Source organism: Hyperolius riggenbachi, chromosome 10, assembly GCF_040937935.1.
Source record: "Hyperolius riggenbachi isolate aHypRig1 chromosome 10, aHypRig1.pri, whole genome shotgun sequence".
NCBI classification, from domain to species: domain Eukaryota; kingdom Metazoa; phylum Chordata; class Amphibia; order Anura; family Hyperoliidae; genus Hyperolius; species Hyperolius riggenbachi.
Genome location: NC_090655.1, coordinates 132,674,980 through 132,695,438, shown reverse-complemented (window position 1 = coordinate 132,695,438; position 20,459 = coordinate 132,674,980). Strand labels below are relative to the sequence as shown.

At 42.4% G+C, this 20,459-nt stretch overlaps 1 protein-coding gene across 6 annotated transcripts in view; it reads right to left on the bottom strand.

Moving 5' to 3' along the window:
- Positions 1-20,459, bottom strand: part of LOC137536104 (collagen alpha-1(XIII) chain-like) — a 523,068-nt gene that overhangs the window by 94,930 nt on the left and 407,679 nt on the right. For all 6 annotated transcript variants that reach the window (XR_011024519.1, XM_068258151.1, XM_068258150.1 and 3 more), the window contains one exon: positions 6,274-6,343. Coding sequence is in view for 5 of the 6 variants with exons in the window: in XM_068258151.1 (XP_068114252.1) it covers positions 6,274-6,343 (70 nt within the window). In the remaining variant the exon portion in view is untranslated. The remainder of the gene's footprint in view (positions 1-6,273; positions 6,344-20,459) is intronic.

Here is a 20,459-nt window from a genome sequence, read left to right as displayed (position 1 = left end):
CTTCTACTGGCTGAACAACACTTGAAAACTGATGCTTAATAAGGCCAAGCATTCATAGTCGTATATATGGAGCCAGTGGTGTAGCTACATAAGTGCATATTTTAAACTGCACCGTGTGTATAATAATTGCCTGATACGGTCCATCAAAGCTGGCTCTCTAAAGATAGCAATTGTGTAAGAAAGGTGTAAGCAGGCAGAGGGAAATGAATGGATTGTTAATGATTACCTGATTACTACTATACAATGCACATATAGGCTTCAATACCCAAAGCATTACTGCATGCGGATAAGCAGAAAACAACTGATTTTACCAAAAGTCAATTCACTAAAGCTGTTACTACATGGAAAACTGAAATTACCGATTAGTGAGGTAAATACAGCAGAGTCCCCAATATCCTGAATTTAGGCAACTGGAAGCCTCAACTACCCGGCATGCCTGAAGGATAACAGGGACTATTATTTTGGGACTTTTAGGGGCATTTTAAATACTAGGGGCAGCATAAGGCCTGGCAGCCTCCCCATACCTCCTCATGGGCTCCTAGCAGCTTTCCGACACAGTGCCTGGAAGCTGCGTGTCACCTGACCTGATGTGGGTCATGTGACACGCCGACTTGTGGGCACAGAGTACGCCAGAAAGCCTTTAGGAGCCCGTAAGGAGGTATGGGGGGACTGCCAGACATCGCTGGAGGCTCAGTAAGTATGTGCAGGGGAAGGTCTGTGATTTTTCAGGCAATTGCTCAAGCATTCAGCAAGTGCATGTATCTGGCATCAGGCGATCCCCACCGGTGCCGGATACTGTGGACTGTGCTGTACTTTTTTTTTTTTTTATCTCTGGTGACTAACAAACAGTCATTCAGAAAGTTTTAGAAGGGAATAAACAGAAGTGAGAAAAGTGGAAAACTAATGAAACTATTCAGGAAGATAAGAACGTTAATAAGGGAAACTAATTTCCCTAATTACACTATATTAATATGTAGTAATTAAAATTGGTTAATAAAATACTAATGGTTTTGAGCTGATAGAAACGTTATGTTCAATTTATGCACCTTGTACTTACACTTTACTTGTCAGTATAATAAAAAAAATGTTGTCTATATCACATATTGCATCCATTTTCCATGCACTGCTATAATAATCCATCAAATACCAAATGAACTATCACGAATCCTTAAAATATGGAATGAAATACCACATGAGGTAAAAATCTTAGTGAATTATAATGCAGTCTTTTGGTAAATTATCAGACTATGGGGTTGATTTATCAAGCTGCGCTGCTTTGGAGAGCGAGCTCAGCGCACGCTATGCTGCGGTAGTGCAGCTAGCGTGCACTGATAACTTATGCACGCTCCTTGTAAGTACCGGCCACTCCACTAAATCCACCATGAGCCCTGGCAGGTCCAGTGGCTTTAATCGACGAGATCCCCGCACTTTGATTGGCCCAATAGGCTGCTTGTCAAGTGACTAGCTGCACTATCGCAGCATAGCGTGCGCTGAACTCGCTCTTCTGTCATTAAGCTGCACTGCTTAATCAACCTGTATATCTGCTTGCGTGAAAATCTTTGTGAATTTCGAAAAAAAAGTCTAAAAACTGCACTGAAGGTGGATTTTACTAACCCTTTATTTTTTTCACCAAACATGTCATAGTGAATTGATCATTACCACTGAGCCACCAGTAGTGAGTGAATGCATCACCTGGCCTTATGTGGGCCCCTCAGGTCCTGGGTCCTAGGTGTGGTTGCAGCCTCTGCATACCATATTGCTATGTCCCTGTATGGAAAGGAGTGGAGTGAAGGAGCAGAGGGCAAGCACTAGACTCTGCTAACGCCGCTTACCTCAGAGGTGTACAGCAGTGACCAGGCAAAGCTTACATTATTGGTCATCTAACACCCCCACCATCATGCAAACAATGGTTTTAAACCAAACAAGCTTATAATTATTAGACTGGGTGACTATCCTGACATGCTTATGGGTATTTTACCTCAGTGTTTACTGCCAATATGCAGCATACAATATTTTAATGCTACTACTACCAGCATGATTTCTCTTTACAATTTCTTGTTTTAAAGGCAAAATGTCAAAAACGAGACACAACAAAGAAAGCTCTGAGCTGCACAATGCAAAGCATGTGAACATGAACAAGAACATATATCACACAGTATGTATTATGAACATTCTATAAAAAGACCACCCACAGTTTAAGTGCAAGGTGCAATAAGTTATAGAAACCAATCAGAGTTTATATTCAGACTGCAGTTAACTTAATAACTTCTTCCCTGTTGTTTCCAGAAGTTGCATTGCTTCAATTAAAAAAACAAACAAACAAAAAATGTGTGTTGTTCTTGGTTCTGAAAGGAAATATTAAGTAAGAGTAATATGGTGGCCAATTGCCTTTAAAAAAATGTACCTTGCGTGGCTGATGTGCTGATTGTCTGCTTCCAATTGTTTCTGAACCACTGAGCGAGGAGCAATATGCAAAGCAGGCACTGCAACTCCACTATGACTCCACTAGCTACATGCTTATTGCCAGGGTGTCATTCAAACCTGTTGAAGCCAAACAATTAACCCCCACAGGCCAGCAACTGACAACTTTTTCCTCCCAGGTCTGTGCTTCAAGAGTGATGGGGCATGTCATATCATATGTTTCGCTAAGTAACGTGTCATAAACAGTGAACAGTAAAGAGTATACCTACATATATGAACCACAGGAAAAGGGGGTTTAAAACTGCATTGTGTTTACTGTCATGTTGTATTTATGGTTGTAGTGCATTTGCAATTCATCAAACACACACACAGCAGTATACCACATGCTGTGTCTTGAAAACCACAATACAACCACAGGTCAAACGTCTGACAGCCAGGCAAGATCTAATGGCCCATACTCACGGGCTACAAATGTCGCCGCACGTGTTGCAGCGACAGGTCTCCTGTGAGTATGCGGCGTTGCACGGGCGCGCACCCCGAACTGTCGCTCGTCGCTGATGTCGCAGGGCGATTGAACCGCTCAATCGCCTGGCGACAGTCGCCGCCGCAACTCCGCCGCAACTGTCGCTAGTCCGCGTGAGTACGCGGACTAGCAACAGCAACAAGATAAGTAATACATTGGGCTTCCGGCGGGGGGAGGCGCAACAGCGACAGCTTCCGCCGCATCAGTTGCCAGGTCCCTCCGCCGTGTGTATGCGGAGGGACCTGGCGACGAGCTGTCGCCGGCCTGTCGTGCACACGCTCATGTGTGCTGGCGACAGGCCAAAAAGTTGCCCGTGAGTATGGGCCATTATAGTTAAAGTGTACCCAAGGAGAAATAGTGAAAAAAAAAACCATCTAGGTAGAGGGAAACGTCTGGATAGTGCCATGCATGGACCCCCTGAACATATCCAACAAGAGCTTATTGGATATGTTCTCATGGCCGTGCTACCCTTCTTGCACAAGCACAGCTGTACTGCGCCTGCATGAGTACAGTTATGCCTACGCAGTAAGCTGAAGCTGTTCGGCCAAGAGTGGCTCCATGCTACTGTACAGGCAGAGATACTACATTCCACAGAGCCTCCCTGATGACTGCCTCTTATGTGACTCCTCTGTTGCATTTGAGTAGTCAAAGCTCCAACCACTAAAGCTAGGTGGTGTGGGCACATGCGTATGGTATCTACTGATTATCAGCTCAATAAGCACAGCTGTGGTCAGACCTCCAATTTAAAGGACATCCGAGATAAAAATAGACTGATGAGAAAACCAATTGTATCTGTCCTCCTTCTCCTAAAAATGACCTTTTTTTAGATATCCCACAATTTTATTTTATATTTAAATCTAGTTTTTAAGTTTGTTTGCATTAGCATTGGCTGGGTTATAACTGAGTGTGGGTGCCCAAACTAAACATTCTGCAATAAACTGCATCAAGCCTTCATATCCCTCTCACTAAAAGTTTCCTTTAGAAATCTGTTAACTAATGTGGGCCTGTACTATGCCTAGAGCCTACAGTACCTTACTTGCAAGAAGGCTCTTACATATTCTCTTTAGAAGAGTCTTTAGGAACATCAAGTGTTCACTTTTAGTGAGTTAGACCTTAAACATGTCACATCGCCTGTGCAATGTGAACACAGGTTCCCAGACAACTACACTGGAGGTAAGAGGGACAAATCACACTCAGAGATCAAACAAATGCATCTAGTAACACATGAGTATCGTTAACTCTACATCATTTTGTGAAGCATCAGGTTTTGATGAATATTAAGTAAGAGAGGTCAGGTCACTAGAAAATGGCCCGGATTACCACTGAGGTTTTCCTGGGTCAAAGTTCAACTACAAACGCAAACTGTGGGCTTTGTAGCATTGCTTCAACCAGGAACAGTTCAATAAAATGTAAAGGTTCTGCATCTTTAAAGTTTGCTTGAACCAAAAGGAATGTATTAGCTATACTGGTTTTCTACCTACAGTAAGAGAAATAGAAATATTAAAAGCTCTTTCACACCTATTGAGCTTCTAGAAATTAGTGTGTCATGAACTCAGCTTATCATCCACTTATAAGAAGAAATGTGCATTTATGTGAACCGCATGCATCAAAGTGTATAAAAAGGAAAACCCTATTAGCATGATGCTGCATGGGGATGTGGCACCCTCTCCACAACCTCCTTCTTTCTGTTTAATTCTGTTGTGCATTTTATATTCACCCCCCTCTATGTATGTCACGTCAAATAAGGGTGCCAGTACTCCCAATAGTAGAATATTGGTACATTTACAGATATTTTACTATTAAAGTGTAAAAACGAAAGTAAAATATTGGTAATAAATACTGATACTTCATTATAGCTAAACCTAAGCCTATTCTCACACTTAACCCTTTCACTACTGATGCTTAACCTTAACCCTCCCCCCTCCCCCCCCCCCTATGTCTAACCTTAACCCTTCTTCCCCTTCGCCTAACCTTAACTGTTTATGCTGCCAGTATAAAAAAATGCAAAAAAAAAAGGGTAAACAATGTAAAATTTGGGGCGCCGACAAAGGGGCTTGTTTTAATTATCGTCAAGGAGGGGAAATTATGGGCACCCAGGGCTGAAAATTACAATGGGCCCCTATGGTGGAGCCCAAATTTCTGTCGCTAGCGGGCATCCAAATTTCCTGCCCCACCCTTCATTTCTTTTATCCCTCTTTTATTTTAGTTGGCTTGCGAATGCTGGGTTAATTTCCCCTCTGTCACCAGGTGGTCGAGCCATGCACACTGGAGCCTGTGGCTGTGGAGGAGCTCTTCAATTGGCTGGCTAACCCTTGAGGTGAATCAGGGATCACAGCTGGCCCCGCCCCCTCCATAATGTCACTGCTGGGAACAGTGAATCAGGATTATAGGAGGGGCAGCATAAGGGAGCAGCAGGTTCCGTGTGGTGCAGATTCAGTCACCACTGACAGCTTCAGCTCAAAGTCTCTATTTTTATATGGCAAAAGTGTTGTGTTTCTCCAATATAATTTAAAGGGAACATTTTTTATAGCTGCAGTTCTATGATATTCAAAATAATATTCAAAGATTTCTTTATTTTCTTTGTTAACGAAGAACATGATATAATGATGCATGGCAAAAACAAAGCGTTACTGCAACATATTTTTAAATGCACATTTTCTTTTAAATGATCTGAAAAATAATATCCAAAGATTTCTTTCTTTTTTTTTAACTGAACAACATGATTTGATGATAAAGGTTAAAGTGAAAGCAATGTTGATATTATTTTTTGATTGCACCCTTTGCTGCTCAGATAGCACTGATTTATAAACTAAGGTAGGAATCAGGAGTTTAACAAGAACTGACCAGTTGCTATAGATTACAGCACACCATTGCTCTTGCACTGTGTTATTACATACATGTTTTAATGCTTGCTTTGACTGTTTTTAGTCTATGACATTTTAATAAGTCGAGGAGGTCACAGACAGACAGGTCTCTTACTAGGAATGACAGACAGAAGAGATATCCCTGACCTCACTATAACCATGCACTGCTGTGACCTAATACCAGTCAGTAAATGGATCACTGACCATGTGGTGAAATGTCCCTTCCTACAAAATCTCATTATGCAATAATGAGCACTTAGGACTGTCCGAAGAGCAGGATAATGCTTGCCCTTTAACAAGCCGTTACAGCACCCAATTACTGCAAACGATTCTACAATATGTTCATGGCTTGCATTTACTGGATTGAGTACTATCATCGTCCATCTGTGCCTAGCTTAATCTTCATTACATATACTACAATAAGGCAAGCAGTAACTTTAATGCGTCAGACAGACTGGCTCTTACCAGGAGGACATATGCATTTCACGCTCGTATCTCTCGTCTCTCGAAGTCTTGGTAGATGTGATTTGAGTTTCTGAAAAAGAGAACAGTGAGAAAACATTTTATTAGGTGTGGCACTTCCATGACATGGTTTATTTCAGGACATAACCATTATCATTACAAACACTTTTGGCAGAGGATAGGGAAACCAGGGTTTAATTATATCAATGTACAGTGATGCGTACACGTGTTGATTTTTATCAGGTCCATTCTTCATGCAACTGTTCCTGCTTTAATTCTCTCCTATGAATTGCTGCTACTGACTCCCTTATGATGCCAGCCGGGGTTTAATATACAGGATTAGCTTTTCCTGTCGGAACACCTGCTGATGAACGTATTGAACCAAAGAGACTTTGCACCTCTGCATACTGCAGGATCTTGTTTCCTGCATAAGATGGAGCCAGACATAGCGTGGGCAGGTGCAGTGCCCCTTTATACCCTCAGGGAATGTGTGCCAATGCACCTCAAGTTAGCTTCCCAGTTGGTTCTCAGTTACAGTCCTGAGATGAGACATTGCTCAGGAAGTGGATGTGCACCAGCAATGTTTCGATGGCTGGACAGCTGTAAATTATTAATTAAGGTTTTTTTTATTTGAGCTGAGAAATGTGACTCACCAGTCTCAGACAAATCCACAAGTCCCAAGTAAGCTATGTCTTTCTTGGTGGGCCATGTCAACGTTAGTATTATTTTTTTGTCTTACACTGCATTTGGAGCCAGAGCTTTCTGTCATGCTGCCCCTACCCTTTTGAATGCCCTGCCACACTTAATCAAGACAGCTCCAACCCTGAACATGTTACGTGTACATAAAAACTGAAAAGCCACCTGTTTAGTCTGGCATTTATGATCACATAACTTTTTCCCTGTAACACATTACTATGTACTGATCTGAGAGAAGCTTATGCGCTTTGGCTCCTATGGGAGAAAAGTGCTTTACAATTGTTTTGATGTTGCATTTCCTTTTTATGATTAGTGCACAGCCCCCTATGAAAACAGGTACGAGATTGATACATCTTTTTGTTCTATTCAGTGCAGTACAACACTATTAATTTTAAACAAATTTATTCCAACTTCCCTTATCACATTTTTGATCAATAAAACCCACGATCCCTTAGGATGCGCTCACACATATGCATGTTGCCGCACACTGCAGTGCTGCATGTGACAATTATATGGGTATGTTCTCATCTCTTTGTTGGAACTAGGGATAAGCGAGATCAATTTTGTGAAAAGCAACATTTCCCAAGAGCATGTGGGGATCCCCGGCTGCCCAGTAAGGGTTAGCTCACCTAAGCTGTCGCCTCTTGTCAATGTGCTCCATGCTGCTCTCCATCTTACCCACACTTCCGCCTTCACAATAGAAGTTCCAGTTTAGAAGGCGGAAGTGTGGAAAAGGTGGAGAGCGGTGTGAAGCACATCAGTGAGAGGTGGTGGCTTACGGGAATTAATGGCCCGCGCCTCCTACACACTCTGGGATAATTTTGCCTTTTCCAAAACGAATTTGTCTCATCCCTAGTTGTAACAGACTACAGTATTCATATTGTGGATTCATATTTGATTACAAGATACCGCCCCCCTCCCCCGCTTATGTGTAATTAAGAAACCTTCCGCTACTATTTTCTTTACTGCTGTACATACATTATTCAAATGCACTTTCTACTTGTGTGTTAACAAGCATGTTACTATAGGGATCTTTCTGCAAATAAAAATGACATGCAGGTTATAATGGGCAGATTGTGCATTGCATTATGACTGCATTGTAGCGTGGGCATTACACAATGTGCACAATGTGAACTTATCCTTAGATGTCATTTATTGATTCTCAGGCGGGGGGAGATTTCAGTTTGATTTAGACAAAATAATGGAATCTGACAAAAAAAAACAATAGTTCCAAATTGTAATCTGGTGCTTACATTGATAGGACATGGGACCGGGATTATATGGTTTCCCAGCTTTTCAGTACAGACACAGACATTAACAGAAATAATACTTCAGTTACATTTCCTGTTGTATAACAGTATATATGAATGTAAGTAAGACATCTCTTGTACTGCCTCAAGTACTGACAATGGGATGCTTTTAGCACTGTCCTCCAAGTGATTGCATCAGTCAGCCACAAGCACACACACCATGGTTTCAATCACTTCCCCCTATTTCCTGTTTACCTGATGTGTGAGATTTGGAATGACAAATGGTGGGAACAGGGTTTAGCTGTATCCCATGGAACTGTTTGGGCTCTTACCATCTATTTTGTGTAGCCATGGCTATTTTGTGTAGCCATAAAAAATAACTACGAAAATATTAACAGAACTGAAAATGATAGAAATAAAAAAGACAAAAAACAGTAAAGAAATATTTGGTAGCAGCACAAAATCAATTCCTTTATACACATTCAAGTTACAGTTTCACAGATTTTTTTTTTCCTTTTTCCCTGACAAAAAAATTAAGCTGGCCGTACTGTATTTGGGTCAGTTATGGCCCAATACACCAAGCGGATCAATTGCTATCAAATTGGAACTCGATCAGATAACTGCCCTACACAGCAAACTCAATTTCAAAACAATTCAGCAACAATCCAGTAGGCTGGGAGCACCCTTATAAGAATTGCATGCGTTTTATATGCCAATTTGCACATAAAACATAAGGGCCCATATGCAATTAACTTTTCCACGTAAGTTTTCTCCTAGGTGATATTTCCACACCTTGCAAATGAAATGCTTTTTAAACTACCAGCAAGCAAGAAAATTCTTAAATTGTTTTGATAGTACTTTGTCATCTACTTTTTGGTACTTTTTCATTTGCAAAGTGCTAAAAAGTTTTTAGATTTTTTTAAAGAAGTTGAAAAATTATCAACTAGGAGATAACTCAGGAGAAAAATGTAATTGCATATGGGGCTAAGGCCTTGATTCACTAAAGGGTGGTAAGTGTTAGCAAGCCAGTGAAAAGGTACTTAGGACACGAAAACGGCTGCTTCGCGCGCTAATAAGTGCGCAAGTGTTTGCGTCGCACCGTTCATGCGCAAAATAGCCTGAAACTATATTTTCCACGCGAGCGGTGCGACGTTTCGAGCGCACCAACTTAACGCGCGATCAGTAATAGCTTTGTTAGCACTATTTTGTGAATCAAGCCCTATGTGTCAATTAGCATGCATTTTCCAATCTGGGCCACACAAAAATTGCTTTGCTGCACAAGTTGCAATGCAATTTTATCTGCGTTTGTAAGCAAAATATCATGCATTTTTATGCGTTATTGGAAAAAAATAATAATGTATTATTTCACTTGATGAATATTTATTAAAAACACAAAACTGGGGGCGTGGCCTACGCATGGCGGAGTGAGGACGTGTTTCTCAGGAGCTCCCGCAGCCTCACCGTTTTTTTAAGCCTCCTAACTCTCCAGAGAACGAGCCAAACACCACATGGGCCCTCCTAAGCAGAAGGGGAAAAGAAGATCTCCAAAACAACGCAGCTCTGCACATATACTAAAGTTCCTGAGGCCTCTAGAACGGAGGTTAGCAGAGACGGAGGAAAACAGCATGGCGTCTCCTCGCGCTCAGCAGCAAACCTCTTCATCTCCTCCGAAACAAAGGAGAAGCCAGCCGGACAGTGATGATCCGCAAGCACGGTCAGTTACTCCTTCCCCTACACCCTCCGAGGCGGATCGCACATTAGAGCTGCGATCGCCGCCATCACTATCACCGGGGCAGGGAGGGAAGGCCCAACCACGAGGCAGTACAATTCGCCATGATGAGCATAACTCACCCTCTCCAGTAACACTAGAAACGATCCCACAACAGGCCCAGCAGCGATCTCCGGACCCTGGGGCAGTTTCAGAGGGGGACCTTCACGTTGTGCACGCCATTAACACCGGTCATCAGCTTCTATCTAATCCTCCATCACCCGCCATGTCTGTGAACTCGGGCTCTTACATTGAAGTAGACCTACAGGAATATGTCCGCTCTCTTCCGACCAAACATGACTTTGAAAGGTTTATAACCCGAATGGAAGAGGTATATAAGAAAGAAATGTCTGAGTTTCGGCAGGAAATAGGACAGATAGTACATCGGGTGGAAGAGGTGGAAAAAAGGCAAGACTCCCTAGAATCCAGAATGGATAAACAAGAAAGAGCCACAGCAGACAATACACAGCACATTAGTGCCATTTATTTAAAAATAGATGACATGGAGAACAGGCACAGACGAAATAACATTAGAATTAGAGGAATCCCTGAATCCACTAAACCCCCAGAGATCATGCCGACGGTAGAAGGACTCTTCAAACAGATCCTGGGCTCACCTGCGGATCATAAAATAGAAATCGATAGGGCTCATAGATCCCTGGGCCCCCTCCTTACTAACCCACCCAGACCACGGGACATAATATGTCGAGTCCACTATTATAAAGAAAAGGAGGCCATCATGGCGGCAGCGAGAACGCAAAGAGAAATTGACTTCGACGGAGCCAAGGTCCAACTAATGGCAGATTTATCCACTTTAACACTACAGCTTCGAAGAGCGATCCGTCCCCTTTTAGAGGCTCTCCGAGAAAAAGACATAACCTACCACTGGGGATATCCTTTTGCTCTACATATCTCCCATGAAGGTAAATCAATGGTCTTTAAAACGCCAAGGGACTTAGCCAAGATAAGATCGACCTTCAACCTGCCTCCGATCAGTATTACAGAATGGCCACTATCCCACTCCCAGGAACCCCAAGCTCTCCCACAGCGAGAAAGGTGGGAATATGTAAACAGGCGAGGAAACCCACGCAGGAGATAACACCCCAGGCCCTTGCCACCGCTACAGAAATTATGGCCCTAAGTTTGCTTGTCACTATGATTTCTTCCAACGCAAGATTGCACATCACTCCTCAGTCAAACTTCATCCATGAATGCTATATCTCTTTAAAAGCTTAACTTTAAGAGCTTACTATCTGGTGCATTTGCATCTGGGGAAAAAAAAAAAAAAAAAACCATTACTCAAGACGAATTAATATCGGTCCTTACTAAGGGCAAATTGTCATGTGGGATATATAATTACAGATATTGTGCCTGCTATGTTCAGCCCTCATTCATACAGCCTGCTGAGCATTGGCATTATTACCTGTATGTAAACTATTGATGTGGACATGGATAATAGTTACCTACTAAACATGTTGCCGTTTTATATATAATAGCCTAGTGTGACATAGTGGTTATGATAGGTGTCATAAAACCTTATCTGGAGAGCTTTAGTTTTATGCTATGTATATAAGCCATGTGAGGCGGGGGAGCATTTCCGTTATGCGTTCCCACGTCACTCGGATCAGAGCTCTTACCGGGAGTGCTGGTTCTAGCACTCCGGAAGATGCACAGATTGTTTCTGATCAAGTAAGGAGATTAGTGAGGGTCGGTGCGTTTGTACCGAATCTTTCTATATTTGTTGGTCTTTTGTCTGTTTGTTTGACCGTGTTTCTTCTTTCTCAAACCAGAGTATGTAATTTCGTTCTACTTGCTGACAACCCCCCTACTTTTCCAAGCAATAAACAAACCAGGTTACAATTTAAATCATTGATAAAATATCCCTTAATCCAAGATGGATGAATGTAGAATCGCTACCTTCAATGCCAAGGGTTTAAATGTTCCCCAAAAAAGATCCCAGGTCTTATTCCACTTCCACAAACAGAAAACTTCTATCCTAGCCCTACAAGAAACGCATTTTAGAACTGATTCCATCCCTAACATTAAATCAAAGTGGTATGATAGGTGGTACCATAGTTCTAACCCTGATGGAAAATCCAAAGGGGTTTCGATAGGCCTACATAAATCTTTAAAAGCCTCACTGATAGATACTCTTCCGGACCCCAAGGGTAGATATATCTTTATAAATATTGAAATTGATAGCACCAAATACACTATAGCTAATATTTATTTACCTAACCAGAATCAGACCCAGAAACTTTCTTCCTATCTTAATAAGCTAAAACCCTTTGCAAAGGGACATATAATTATCTGCGGAGACTTCAATTTTTGTCTGAATCCCCGTTGGGACTCTTCCTCCCAGAAATCCGTTATTACATCAAAAGCTCTCACCCAAGTTCGTAATAAACTCCAATCGTACTCCCTAGTTGACTCCTGGAGGACTTTACATCCCAACGAACGTGACTATACATTTTACTCCCATGTTCATAGATCGCATAGCCGCATTGACTATATACTGGTCCCACAGTGGCTATTAGATAGAAACATGCATACGCTCATCGGAAATAGGATCTGGTCTGACCACGCTCCAGTGTTCTGTTCTTTCTCACTGAATAAACCAGGTACCTCTCACTACTCCTGGAGACTTAATGATAATTTACTGAAAGATCCTATTTGCGTGTCAGGCATTAAACAAACAATTGAACACTTTATTCAAGACCACAGTAAAGATGAGTCAGCGCCAAGCATCAAGTGGGAGGCTCTTAAATGCACTATACGGGGAGTGCTGATCTCCCATGGGACTAGGATAAAAAAAGAAAGAGGTACTCAGATCAAAGATCTATTTCTTAAAATAGCTAAACTAGAGGAAGATCTCAAGAAAAATCCTTCCTCTTCAACTGAACTAGACTTATCCAACGCCAGACATAATCTCCTATCACTGCTTGATGATAAATCCCTCTCAGACAGAATGCGTCTAAAAGGTGTGATATATGAGCATGGGGGTAAATGCGGCCGTCTGCTGGCACGCTACCTACACCCGAGGAACAACACTTCCACCATTTATTCTATCTCAAAACCAAATGGCCTAAAGGTATTTAAAACCTCTGAAATTGCTGACATCTTTAAACAATATTACGAATCCCTATATAACCTTAAAAATAACCTAAGTGACTCACAACCCCAAGAATTTAAACACCGCCTAGAATCTTATCTAAGGAAAACAAAATTGCCCCCCATATCTCCAGAAATCCAGGAAGAACTAGATGCGGATTTCTCAAACCAAGAGCTATCTGAGTGTATCAAAGCCATAAAGTCAGGCAAAAGTCCGGGGCCAGACGGTTTCACGGGCTCCTTCTATAAAAAATTTGGCTCTCTTTTATCTCCCTTGATGTTAACTGCGTTTAATGACATATCAAAGGAGAAGAATTTCCCCCAACAGGCCCTCACTACTCATATCACAGTAATACCTAAACCTGACAAGGACCCCTCCTTTTGTTCTAACTTTCGTCCCATATCCCTGATAAACCTAGACCTAAAACTCTATTCTAAAATGTTAGCTGAAAGGTTAAAACCCCTCCTACCTCAAATTATAAATAATGATCAAACGGGATTTGTCATCAAAAGAGAGGCAAGGGACAACACTCTTAAAACAATTTCTATCATACACAGAGCACAGCACACCAAAAGCCCCCTTTGTATAGTATCAGTTGATGCAGAGAAGGCATTCGACAGGGTCCACTGGCAATTCCTGGAGGGAGTGCTAACCCATCTAGGTATAGGCCAAAAATTTGTAGATAAAGTGATGGCGCTATATAGTAATCCTTCTGCCAGGGTTAAGATTAATGGGACCCTGTCGGATGCCTTCCAGGTTCGGAACGGGACCAGACAGGGATGTCCCCTGTCCCCCCTTCTTTACGTGTTGTGCATGGAGCACCTGGCCGTAGCACTTCGCAAGAACTCTTCTATTCAGGGTATTCCTTATGAAAACTCACAAATAAAATTAGCAATCTTTGCCGATGATTTGCTGCTTTACATTTCAAATCCTCATATAGCCTTTCCTCATGTCTTGCAAGAAGTGGCGGAATATGGCTCGTTGAGTAATTTTAAGATAAATATTTCTAAAACAGAAGTCCTTAACATAACCCTCCCAGGAAAGGTAGTACAGCATTTATCGACCTCCTTCCCTTTTAAATGGAAACAGGACAAGATTAAATATCTTGGGGTATTTATCTCGAAGAATCCTGGCGAACTATTCCAAATTAACTTCCCCACCCTGACTTCTAAAATATTTGGGGACTTGGAGAGATGGAGGACACTGCATTTATCTTGGTCCAGTAGGATATGTGTTCTAAAAATGGATGTGTTACCAAAACTTCTATATGTTATGCAGGCTCTCCCGGTGTGGCTGCCTAGTTCATTCCTTAAAAAAATCCATAAGCATTTCTTAAACTTTGTATGGGATAAAAAACCACATCGCATTCATTCAAAGCTACTTAGTCGTCCCAAGGAGGGAGGAGGAATGGGTTTACCGGATATTCAAGCCTATTACCATGCAGTCCTGTTAACCCAGATAGTGGACTGGTTCCAAAGCAGACAAACCAAACAGTGGGTGTTGCTGGACGCAGCGTACTCGGCATCTGACCCCAGGGCCCTATTATGGACTAAACCAATCCTGAGGCCTAGGAGGGATCTGATGGCCCTCTCTCCCCAAGTCCTTCTTAAAGGCTGGGATTTAATCAGAGAAAAATATAAGCTTTCCACAATCCCAAGTCCTCTCACATCATTATTAGATAACCCTCACTTAGCAATGGGTCTTCATTCCAGCTCTCTTCTAGGCTGGAATCGTGCATTCTGGCCCCAGGTACGCCATCTTTTGGGATCCTCCACTTTGCTAAAATGGGAAGAGCTTGGGAACCAGGCTAATAAACCCACCATAAACTGGTTCACCTGGAGGCAGATAAGAGAATTTTATAACTCCCTAACACCTAAGGGGAACATTCATAGAGGCCTGACCTCCTTTGAATCCCTATGCTCCCCCTTAGTGAACACTGAACATAAAATTTCATTTCTATATTCTGAGATTGCATGTACTTCCAGCACGAAGCATTTGCTCAATGTAACAGCTAAATGGGATGCAGATCTAGGTGAAAACCTTAAGGATGAGCAATGGGAAAAAATATTTTCATTGACCCATAAGTCCTCCATTTCCTCCTCCTTCCAAGAAAGGAACTATAAGGTTTGGGCACGTTGGTATAGATGCCCCTCCCTGATTGCTAAATTTAGGGCAGACGAATCTGCCACTTGTTGGCGATGCCTGGGGCAGGAGGGCACATATATTCATATATGGTGGAGTTGCCCACTGATCCAGCCATTTTGGAACACAATATTTGATATTAACCGCTCCCTGTATTTGGAAGACCTCCCATTTAAACCAACAATAGCTCTCCTGAATCTGATACCTGGAAAAATCTCCCAAGCAAAAAAAAACTTAACAAGCTCTCTTATGATTATAGCTAAACTCCTCATTGCAAGGAACTGGAAGAGTACTTATGTCCCAACTGTCAACCAAATTTTTACTGAGCTGAATGAGATTTGCAGATTAGATGATCTGTTTCACAGTGCCCATGACCGTAATGAGGCCTTTACCAGAAAATGGGCGGTCTGGTACGATTACAGGGAGTCGGACGGAGCTAAATCCCTTCTCTCCAGAGATCCACTACAAGGGACTAATATTTAGACGTAATTCCTACATGGCATAAAAACGCTACTTTTGACCCTGTATTAGATAACGGATTATTAATACATATGTTCCATAAGTATAGTCTTGGCATTATGAAGGATCTAAAAGTTCTAATTTTATCCTGGTTAGTTATTGGGAATTATATGCGGGGGACTCCAAGGGGGAAACATGGTAAATATGTTTGTATGTTCTATCTCTCTGGGATCCTACGTTATGGGTCCCTTCCTTTTCTTCTTTCTGGCTTCCTTTTCTATCATCTTGTCTTCTTAACTTTTGCTTTTTCCTCACTGATGTGTCCTTTCCTTCTGGAGAGTCAATAATTTCTCAAATATAACTGAAGTGAGACCAAGTTCACCCTGTTAACTGTTAAGTTCTGACATTTGAATATCTTTACTCAAAGCACAAGTTGTATAGGATATAATGTTTAAGGTCTTCAATATATACTAATCGAATGGTTGAAACTCTCCAGATTCTGTTTCTGCCTATATATGTTTGTTATATGAAAAATGCTTCAATAAAAAGTTTTATTACAAAAAACACAAAACTGAAATGTGTGAAAAACACACATAGAACAGAAATGCAGAGAAAAATGTAGAAATGCAAATATCAGAAAACAAGGTTTTTCCGCATAGACAAGTGTGCTTCCAGCCTCAAGCATCAACGGAACTGAGGGAATTGTACTGCTTTGTGCGGTGCAACACTATTAGCAATTTATTTCCCAGCGCTCCTGCCTTGCCCCCATCGCACAGAGAATTTACAACATGTCTGATCAGACTTTTGATCGATAAACTGCACAATACCAATCAAAAGATAATTATTTGAATAGGTAAGAGAAATAGATTACTGGCAGATCAGAGATACTTTAGTGATCTGTGCTGGGTGGGCTCTACAGCCCCCAGCACAGATCAGGGTGCAGGCAGAGAGATCAGATTGCCCCCCTTTTTTCCCCACTAGGGGGATGATATGCAGGGGGGGTCTGATCTCTTCTGCCTGCGTGTGGCTGGCGGGGGGGGGGCACCTCAAAGCCCCCCTCCGCGGCGAAATTCCCCCCTCCCTCTCCTACCTGTCCCCTCCGCTATCCGTCCTGTGCAGCCAGTGACAGGACGTCCCCTGTCACATGGCGGCGATCCCCGGCCGCTGATTGGCCGGGGATCGCCGATCTGCCTTACGGCGCTGCTGCGCAGCAGCGCCGTACAAATGTAAACAAAGCGGATTATTTCCGCTTGTGTTTACATTTAGCCTGCGAGCCGCCATCGGCGGCCCGCAGGCTATTCACGGAGCCCCCCGCCGTGATTTGACAGGAAGCAGCCGCTCGCGCGAGCGGCTGCTTCCTGATTAATCAGCCTGCAGCTGGCGACGCAGTACTGCGTCGCTGGTCCTGCAGCTGCCACTTTGCCGACGCACGGTATAAGCGTGCGGTCGGCAAGTGGTTAAAGGATACCTGAAGTGAGAGGTATATGGAGGCTGCTATATTTCTTTCCTTTTAAACAAAACCAGTTGCCTGGCTGTCTTGCTGATCCTCTGCCTCTAATATGTTTAGCCATAGACCCTGAACAGGCATGCAGCAGGTTAGGTGTTTCTGACATTTTTCTAAAATTTGACAAGATTAGCCACATGCTAATAATTTTAGAATACAAATTGCATTCACTGAGTTAAGGTAGCCATACATGTAGCCATTCTGATTAAATCGACAAAATGATTGACTTTATTAAGCAATCGACTTCAGTATGGTGGCCCACACTACAAGCAATATCCTATGCGATTCACCTACGCTAATCGATCTGACAGATGTTGTGTCTCCATGCTCAGAATGCAAAAATTGATTCACAATCGATTGAACGACATGTGAACAGTAGCCAATTCATGTGTGACCGACCAATGTCATCTATCCAGCTTGATCAATTAAGCTGGTTTTTATCGATTGGGCGTACTGGAACACACTCAATTCTCTCTCGATTCGATAAAATGATGGAATCAAATGGTCAATCGTACAGCCAAATCTCTAGATCTATGGCCACCTTTAGTGCATGAGCACAATTAACATTCATTTCCCTTCTATGGAATATATTACATTTCCTTTTTAACTGATCCTACTTGTGAATCCACATTCCAGACTTTGCCAGTAAACACAGAGCTATATCTGCTGGTTGGACTGACTTTTAATGATGTATTTACCTCTTTAAATAACAGTGCACAGCAAGAGGCTTCTAATATAGCATCAAGCAGGGGTGACAATACATTATTAATGTCTGTCTCTGAACATCAAAGCTTCAGTGCATTTAAATGATCACAAAGGAGGGGCGGAGGGCAAAGTTAATGGAAGAGCAATAAAGTCATTGAGCCATATAACACCTCATGTATAACTGTCAAGGTAAGAAAATGCAGAGGCACCACAAAGTTATATAAATACACAAGAAGCAGCTTTTGTATAGTGGTGGCTGGAGAATACTGTGGGAATCTTAGAAGTTGTGAATGAGTGTGAGAGCCGCAAGGAATAAAGAGTAGAGTAAGTTTGCAGATACAGTAGTGTGTGGTAAGGACAGCGCCTAACACTATACCTGCACATCATGAAAGGAAGCCCTGACCTTGAAGACAAGCTTGGGCTAGCAGTTAATGGTCAGCTGGAATTCTCTCATTACAGTGAATGAATCATAAAAGACATAGGAAGATCCGTTGTGCTCATTATCTGATCTGTGTCTTCACAGGCTCCTCCTGATGTCTGCCAAAACCACTATACAGGTAATGCTGGGAATACACCATGAATCTTTTCAGCAGATAGATGGCTCGATAGATAATTTCTGACTGCTCAGATCTGATTTTGATCGTTTTTCCGATCGTTTTTCACATAGAAGTAAATGGAAATCAATCAGAAAAACGATTGGAAAAACGTTCGGAAAATCGATCGGCCAGTAAATCTGCCCCAAAAAAATCATCATGTATTCCCAGCATTAGGGTCTTTTTACACTTAGAGCTCACACCGTAGAACGCTTGCACAAATGTGATTTCGTGCATGTGTTTTACGGATGCACGGAATCAGGGGTGTAGCAATAGGGGTTGCAAAGGTTGCGACCGCATCAGGGCCCTCGGGCCACAGGGGCCCCGAAGGGCCCTCCCTCAACTGTAGTATTAGCTCTCAATTGGTCCTGTGCTCATAATAATCACTTCTATAGATACTTTGAATAGTGGTAATCATTAACGAGCTGTTCCCCATTCACTTCTTGCACCTCTGACACTGTAGTTGCCATTGGCAGGTTTTGATGCACCGCAATATCATTTGTTATGTATAGAGTGCTTGAGGGTCCCCAATGTAAAACTTGCATCTGGGCCCACAGCTCCTTAGCTAACTGCACGGAATGCATGTTGTGGTGCGTTAAATCACAGACATCGGCAGCCACAACACAATAGAACCCGTCAGAAAAACATGTGTGTCGTGCAATAAAATGTTCCCAGACGCTTTACATCACAATGCATGGAAATGCACAGCTGTACTCTGAATGGTAACATGAAATCTATGGACTTTCATGTTATCATGTGGATCGCATGTGCAGTGCGTCAAAACTGACAGTGCAGTACATAGTGAGCCCTCAATCAGTTGCTCTCAGTTATAACTGAAAGGACAACTGTTTTTTCAAAGTAATGCCTATGTTTTCCGAAGGCTCAGTTCTCATTATGGGCTGGTGCACACCGAGCGGTTTTCTCAGCGTTTCTGCAGCTGCTTGCGGCTGCGGATACGCTTGGTCAATGTATCTCAATGGGGTGGTTCACACCAGAGCGGGAGGCGTTTTGCTGAAACGCATACTCCCAGGGTGAGGCATTTTTTGGATTGCAGATGCGTTTCTGCCTCAATGTTAAGTATAGGAAAAACGCAAACCGCTCTGAAAAAGCCTGTTCAGAGCGGTTTTGCCGGCGTTTTTGTTACAGAAGCTGTTCAGTAACAGTTTTACTGTAACAATATATGAAATCTACTACACCAAAACCGCTACACAAAACCGCAAAACGCTAGCTGAAACGCTACAGAAAAATAAGAAAAAGCGTTTCAAAATCTGCTAGCATTTTGCGGATCTGCTAGCGGTTTTTGGTGTGCACCAGGCCTAAATGTGTTTTAACTGTAAGATTTTTCACCCCCCCCCCCCGCCAAAAAGAAAAACCACAACGCATACTTCACCCCTCTGCTGTGCACTCTGCATGCTTCCATACAAACTTTGTACAGATAGTAGATTATGCATTTTGATTCACTTAGTAAAATGTGCAGTGAAAACTCACACAAAAATGCAACTGCTACATTACAATGTGTAAAAACACAAACAATTTCTTGTTTACAAAGATTAAAAACACAGCCTCTTTACATAGCCCATAGATGACCATTAGATCGGAACGCAATGCGTACGATTGCGCGCAATCTGCGTTTGTATGCGTTGCATGGCTGATCAGCTGCGCATTTGTTAACAAATGTATGCAGCATGCGTTCGCGGACCGCAGTGGTCCGCAACGCATGTAATGTGAACATCAGACAGTGCAGTCTATGCACTTCTGATGTTCGCACGTGTCTGCCTCCCGCACGCATTGCCAAAATATGGACGGCAAAGCGTGCAATGTGAACGAGGCCTAAAACACATCTAAGCATCTTTGAAAGAGCTTATGAGCTCTAAGGATCTAAGAAGTGGTGCAACATTTTTATTTTTTTATTTTTTACTAAAAAGTACAACATTTTTACATGAACTTTTAGGGCCTGAGC